General features: G+C 36.1%; 1 protein-coding gene across 1 annotated transcript; it reads right to left on the bottom strand.

Annotated features, from left to right (window-relative positions):
- Nucleotides 1–62: 62 nt before the first annotated feature.
- On the bottom strand, nucleotides 63–5,862 carry sec61a1b (SEC61 translocon subunit alpha 1b). The gene is made up of 12 exons (XM_067372964.1): nucleotides 5,732–5,862; nucleotides 4,909–4,976; nucleotides 4,759–4,824; nucleotides 4,526–4,604; nucleotides 4,032–4,163; nucleotides 3,418–3,527; nucleotides 2,629–2,782; nucleotides 2,393–2,553; nucleotides 2,058–2,255; nucleotides 1,419–1,610; nucleotides 1,246–1,322; nucleotides 63–1,160 (listed from the first exon to the last, which is right to left on the bottom strand). Exons 1-12 carry the CDS (start codon nucleotides 5,736–5,738, stop codon nucleotides 974–976), a joined length of 1,431 nt encoding a protein of 476 aa, XP_067229065.1. The 5' UTR covers nucleotides 5,739–5,862; the 3' UTR covers nucleotides 63–973.
- Nucleotides 5,863–6,827: the final 965 nt, after the last annotated feature.

Here is a 6,827-nt window from a genome sequence, read left to right on the forward strand (position 1 = left end):
CAACAGCATCTTTAAGAAATGTACAATGTGCTCAAAATGTACAAAGAACAAAACTCCAAAAATATTCACAACACATTTTAATACTGTGGTCTGTATAAGAAAACAACACATGAAATGCTCTTCCATTACAAACCACATCCTCTCATATCAACACTGGCATATTTATTAACAGGCAGTTTCTGCAGCATTTGGTCCACTAAAAGAAACCATAGCCAATTAGATCTAAAAAGGGGACTATAATAGAAACATTAAGTAGTGTGACTGAAATGCACAGAACTATTTTACAATAGCTTTTAGATATAAGAAGAAAAACAACAAACATAAATATAATGGAAACTGTTGGCAAAACCTCAAAAAAAAAAAAAAAAAAAAAAAAAATCAAAGAAATGGAATTTATAAACCGGGGAAATTTTAACAACCAATCCAATGCTCACACACACTCAGCCTACACAAAAATGCAATGAGCAAATGTGCACATACCCAGGGTAAAAAAATCTTTTTTGTATTTACACCATATTAACTGTTGCCATGATATAACATTGCACATACACACATACCGAGACAAGTTTAGTCCAGGATGTATCAAATGTTGAACAGGTTTGGACATGTTTTTTCTATTATGCATTATTGAATGGAATTACATCTAAAGATTGATACTGGCTTGGGAGGTTTAAAAAAAAAAAAAAAAAAAAAAAAAAGGAAAGAGTGGAAGTTAAGGATGGTTACATTCCCATGCTTAATACTGAGATATCAAGCTGCCATATTTTCCAAAAGAGAAAAAAAAAAAGAAGAAAAAAAAAAAAAACAATTCAGTCTGCAACACTGTGCAAAGCGAGCCACTACAGGTCAGGATCAGACACACAGTGGGAGCACATCCTTGATGTAGAACATTAAAGTTGTGCGTTTAAGAAAACAAAAATCATATAAAAGAACTTAACCTTATAAATTCATTCAGTCTGATGTGAGGGCCGTACTAAAAGAGTAGAGCACCCATGCTGCCCACTTCACTCTGTTCTTTCACAAAGATCTCAAAGTATTGGTAGATGATGGTGACTGCCAACAAAATTCCAGTTCCTGAGCCAATGGCTCCCAGGAAGTCGGCCATGACTGACAGACCACCTATACACAGGCCTCCAAAAGCTGCAGCTGTGGGGATGTACCTAAACGAGGATTTAAAAAACGTTTTAGTTATTCCATATTTGACTCATTGAGTCTAATTAAGTTTGAGTGCTCTGCATGTTTTACCTGTTGAGTTCATGGACCATAGAAGTTTCTCTGTGTCCCCTCATAACCATCTGCTGTTCTTTCAGTTGTTTGGCGACCTAAGTAATGCAAAATGAACATATAAAACCCACTTAAGTCAACTGCACAGTGCAGCTCTGTGTGATCGGTACGAAGGAATAGTCTAACGCTCTTACATCTTTGGCAGAGGATCCAGACACCTCAATCCAGGTCTTAGAGAAGAAGGCACAGGATCCCAGCATGAAGATGATGTAAATGACAGCATGGACTGGATCCTCCAGAACTGTGCCAAAAGACTCTGGGGGAGAAAGGTAGTAGCACAAACCACCTACTGGGTAAGCACGAGCTGGACCTCCACTTGAGCTATCCTGTTAACAGAAACACACACAATTTATAGGTGAACCAAATATTTTTTAAATAATTTGTTACACAACCCAAAGAGTCGGAAAAGCAAGCTAAAATGAGTAGCATTCATCTGGTCATGCGATTTCAAAATGGAAGCCTCCATGAGGGCGGACCACACAAATGTAGATTAAATAGGTTTCTAGGCCATTGAGGTTCAGGTTGTGTGAATGTACATAATTTAAAACCGTGGTTCCCAACCAGGGGACAAGGGCCCGCTAGAGGGGCAAACATAAAAGTGGCCACAGAATGACTTAAGTATTTAAAATTATTACATTCAATTATCATTACTAACTCTAAATCTAATTTAAAATGCTAAATTAAAAACACAACATTAGAATGTATACTGAAATCAACAAATCATTTAAGCAAAACAAACACAAATATTGTAAAGTAACAAATAAGTCACTTACCGACCAAGTCCCCAGCAGATTGACCAAGAAGTTCCCGCTAAAGCGAGTGGAGAGCATTTGAGAGATAACGTAAAGGTTGGACACCAGTGCAGACTGCAGGATGATGGGAATGTTGGAGGTGTAAAACAGTTTGATGGGATATGTGTTGTACTGGCCACGGTAACGTGCCGATTTGATAGGGAGGTCGACTCTGAAGCCCTGTGGAACAAAAAAAAAAAAAAATGTATATCCTTAGCATCTAATACGTATTGTCAGCTAATTCGTGTTAGGGATTTGAGCAAGCAATGACAACAGTGACACCTTAGCAAGCACCTGTTAATCAATAATCCACTAACCTGGAAGTATATGACCACGGCAAAGACGAAGACTGTAGAGATGAGGTTCATGAGGTTGGGCAGGTTCTGTCTGTAGAAGGCCTCTCTCAGAGCTCGTACTTTATCAGTACGAGTGGCCAACAGGTGGAACAGAGCAATAATGGCTCCCTCAAACTCAGTACCTGAATGTACAAAAACAGAATTCAGTCAACATCACTTATGACACCAAAAGATGATACTTCATCCTGAACACAAACCTCTTCCTGTGTTGACTGTGGTTGGGCTGAACGCTTTCCACACGATTGTCTCACAGATGTTGGTGGCAATGAAGAGAGATATACCAGAGCCCAAACCGTAACCCTTTTGCAGCAACTCATCCAGAAGCAACACAATCAGACCGGCCACGAACAACTACAGAGAACAGATAATCAACATTAAGTGATCAACCATAACATAATTAAACTCTTTACAGAGCATGAAGACCACTAAGGAAGGTGTTTCCAACAAAAGAATAATGCTCTTCACAAGATAAGACTGACAAGATACAGGATGTCGATCAATCACTTTCTTTACTTTGGCGCTCATTTGCATAGATAGGGTTAGATGAGAATGCAACAGATTAGATTATTTAAACAATGCCTACAAAGGTAATTGCATTAGCCTGAGCAAAGTCTTGTGATTTTACATACAATTTAACAACCAACGCCAATATCTTATAACTTAAACAGAGATAGAGGAAAAAAGAAATTCCACAATAAAGCAAATATAGAACCAATGTTTGACAAAGGACATTATCAAAGATAGTATCTAGAATGAAGAGTACTATAATTAAAATGCACACAATACACATTATGAATGACTGAAAACAGAAAATGTGCATTATCCATTCACAGTCATGTCAGGTGATTCAGTCAGAACCAACTGCTTCTGTAAAAAAGGTTACCAGCTGAAGAATATACTTAATATATCAGTTTATCACTTCTAAAATGTCTAATTATTTCAAGCAGAAGTAGATATAAGAGTGAATAGAGAGAATGTGAATTAACCTGGATGATGATGAGGAGGCAGATTCCAGCACCCATCTCTGAAGGGTCTCCATACATGCCCGTCATAACATACACAATCGCCTGGCCGATGGTGATGATCATGCCAAAGACTGGTGGAAAGATTTCACAGTTAGAGGTCTTACAGAAAACAAATGCAATGCGTTTTCCACAAGCATTATTGCACTGGGAGCTGCATTAGACCTTTCCATTAGTTTCAACCAGTGAAGTTACTTAATTAGCTAAGAATATCAAAGACCATAGGAAAGATGTGCAACTGGTAAGGGATAATGCATTATCATAATCTTGCATTGTTGCGAGATGACAGTGCCTGAAGGGGTGTATTTTATGATCAAACCTGGCTGACTGTAAGTGATCAAATTAGCAAAAATCAATCAAATTAGTGTACGTTTGGCTCGTCATTAAAATAAATATAATAATAATAATAATAATAATAGAATTAAATTCAGAATTCCACAATTACCAATCCAAAATTACAGAGACCCATGTAAAAAGCCATAATATTATCCTCCATGGACAAGAATCATGTCATAATATATATATCTATTTATTATATATTATATATAGATATAGAGTAAAAGAACGGGTTGCCTTACGCTTCTGAGCTCCATTGAAGAGCGCTCGGTCTTTAGGTGTGTCTCCAACCTCAATGATTTTAGCTCCAGCCAGCAGCTGCATGATTAGACCAGACGTCACAATGGGAGAGATACCCAACTCCATCAGAGTTCCTGTAACACACATTATTAAGCTTCAATTAAACTTTTACTGAACTAAATCTAATGGTTGGCCAATTTGGGATTTTGCAAATGCAGGTGACCAATACAAAAATAAAATGATGTATAACATATTAGATAATGTTTACTCCAAATTCACTCAATATAATAATTTGGGATAATTTTGTATAATTCATTGACAACTAAACAATCATTGTTATTGGCAAATGTTGATGAACTTTAAATAAGCATGGATGGATTAAAGTTTAATTATATAATTATGAGCAAATTAATCAGCCAATGATATTTGATTATATTATATCATTCGTCTGACTGATTCAATCACGGTCTGACACTGTGGATTCAGCTATACACACCTCTGTTGGATGCCAAGATCACTCTCATCCAGTAAAAGGGATCTGCTGAGTCTGAAGACATGATTCCAAAGAGGGGAATCTGGAGGACAAGGATCATACAAGATCATTTAACCATAAAAACATCCAAAGATGGTAATGTTTGGTTTTAGAGGTTTATAAATGCATAATAATGATTTGTTGATCATCAACAGTTTACAGCACTAACAGCTTAGGAGTTCACAGAGTAAACATACCTGGCAACAGACCAGAAAGATAAACAGGGTGATTGCAGTCCATAACACTTTTTCTCTGAACTGAATCTGTGGTGAAGAGATTCAAAGAGTTAGTATCACTGAAGTGCCACAATAATTATTAAAAAGCAAAAGGTTGATAAAACTGCATACCCTTCTTTCTGGTTTCTGGATCTCAGGTAAAACAGCACAGAAAGGCTTTATCACCTCCAGGAATTTAACTGAAAAAGAAAAGAAAAAAACACTTATGTTTTTATGACACACAGATATTATGACCGAACATGAGAAAACAAGTCCATGACACTATCCCAAGAGCTCTTGGTGAAATTCAGGCTACGTGGCTTTAGAGTTTCTGGAGTTCAAACAAGTTGCTTGAATCTGTATTTCTTGCAACGTCATCATTCAGCCCAAGAAAAAGAAAAATCCCGATCCAAATAACAGTAATCAAAACGTCTGTCCACCAAATGTATGCATAAAACTAAAACAAATCACGCTACGATACAAATTAGCGATTATTATCATCGTTAGCAGACTTTTAAATGGAGTTAGCGTTATATTTTTACACATCATGCTGCTAACGAAATTGTTACGTGTAATACATTACAGGTTTACATTACAATCAACTTCTAAGCAATGAAATAAACAGCAAACGTATTTGTGACCAGGCTAGCTTACTGACCGAGTAACGTTACTAGCTGGCCGTGGTCGCTTTTTAAAACCAGTGCAATTTTCAAATTTAACCACTAAAGTAACATTTTAAACGACAAAATAAAGTTACAAGTGCGTGTTTTCGTGGACTCGGTAATAAAACAACGAACAAAATTAGATTCTGAGCAAAATACAGTTGCTAATGTATAATGGATAAATAAACTAAGACTAACCAGCCATTTTTAAAATACCAGTTGTTTGTAACTACAGAATACATGTTAATACTTGTTAATAGACTCGAAGTAAAGTAAAAAGGATGAGGACTCACTGGCCATGGTCTCCCTCTGATGATGGTCCCAGACTAGCGGTTAGCAAACAGCAGTCAGTCAGCGGATCTGTGAAGAGTGTGCTCAGGACACGTCATCACCCACAGCACATATACACGTCAGTGCCTGAGCCACAGAAATAGAGGGTTGAAAGGAACATGAATAAATGGAACGGGCGGGATTAGTGGCCCGGAAGTCGTCTCTGATGCTGTCGTAATTCCGTAAATAAATACGTTCTTCCGGTATTAAATTGTTCTGGTGTGCAGGGGACTAATGCAATAGTTTTGGAGCAATATCCTCTGAAGTCTGCATGTTGTTCAGATCTCAGGAAAGAATTAACAGACAAAAATGGTCTCCATCTACTATAATTAACTCTTACATAGGTGATATTTGTTTTTCTCTTAATTTAGTTATTTCAAAGAAATGTTTGCCTTATATTTACTCTTATTGGATTGACAGACAATATTGCTTGGAATAAGGTCTGGCTTATACCTAATCAATATTTAATTACAAACAAAGTCAAAGAGGAATCATTCAAAATTATACATAGGATTTACCCAGTGAAGCACTACCTTGTAAAATTTTAAAATGATATTTACGTTAAATGCACTTTCTGTGACAATTGCCCTGAATCTGTTTTGGCACTGCCCATTGGTAAGACCATTTTGGCAAAATATTTGTGATTTTATAGCAAAAATATTGATGACCAATCTGTGCTATTATGGAAGGATGTAGTATTGAGGATTGTAGAAACATGCGCAACCAGATTTATATAAAAAAAAACGTTATACTTTTAAAGCCAAAGTTTCATATTCGGAAATGCAAGTTTTTATAAGTTTTATATCTTTTAAGAGATAATTTGAAAATTATATTGACTCTATACGATATTCTTTGAAATAAAAAGCAGTTAAAACTTTAAAAATTTGTAAACTTTTCGATATTTTTTTCTAGGTTTTATTTAAGCCCCCTCTAGTGTACTTTTGTTTGTTACATATTTGATGTTATATATTGTACTTTGATGCCTCTGTAACAGTTTTCAAATAATAATATAAAAAAAAAATGGTTCTGGTGTGATTTTGAGGTCTTTTTTAAGAAGAT

The sequence above is a fragment of the Chanodichthys erythropterus genome, chromosome 21, assembly GCF_024489055.1.
Source record: "Chanodichthys erythropterus isolate Z2021 chromosome 21, ASM2448905v1, whole genome shotgun sequence".
Taxonomy (NCBI): Eukaryota; Metazoa; Chordata; class Actinopteri; order Cypriniformes; family Xenocyprididae; genus Chanodichthys; species Chanodichthys erythropterus.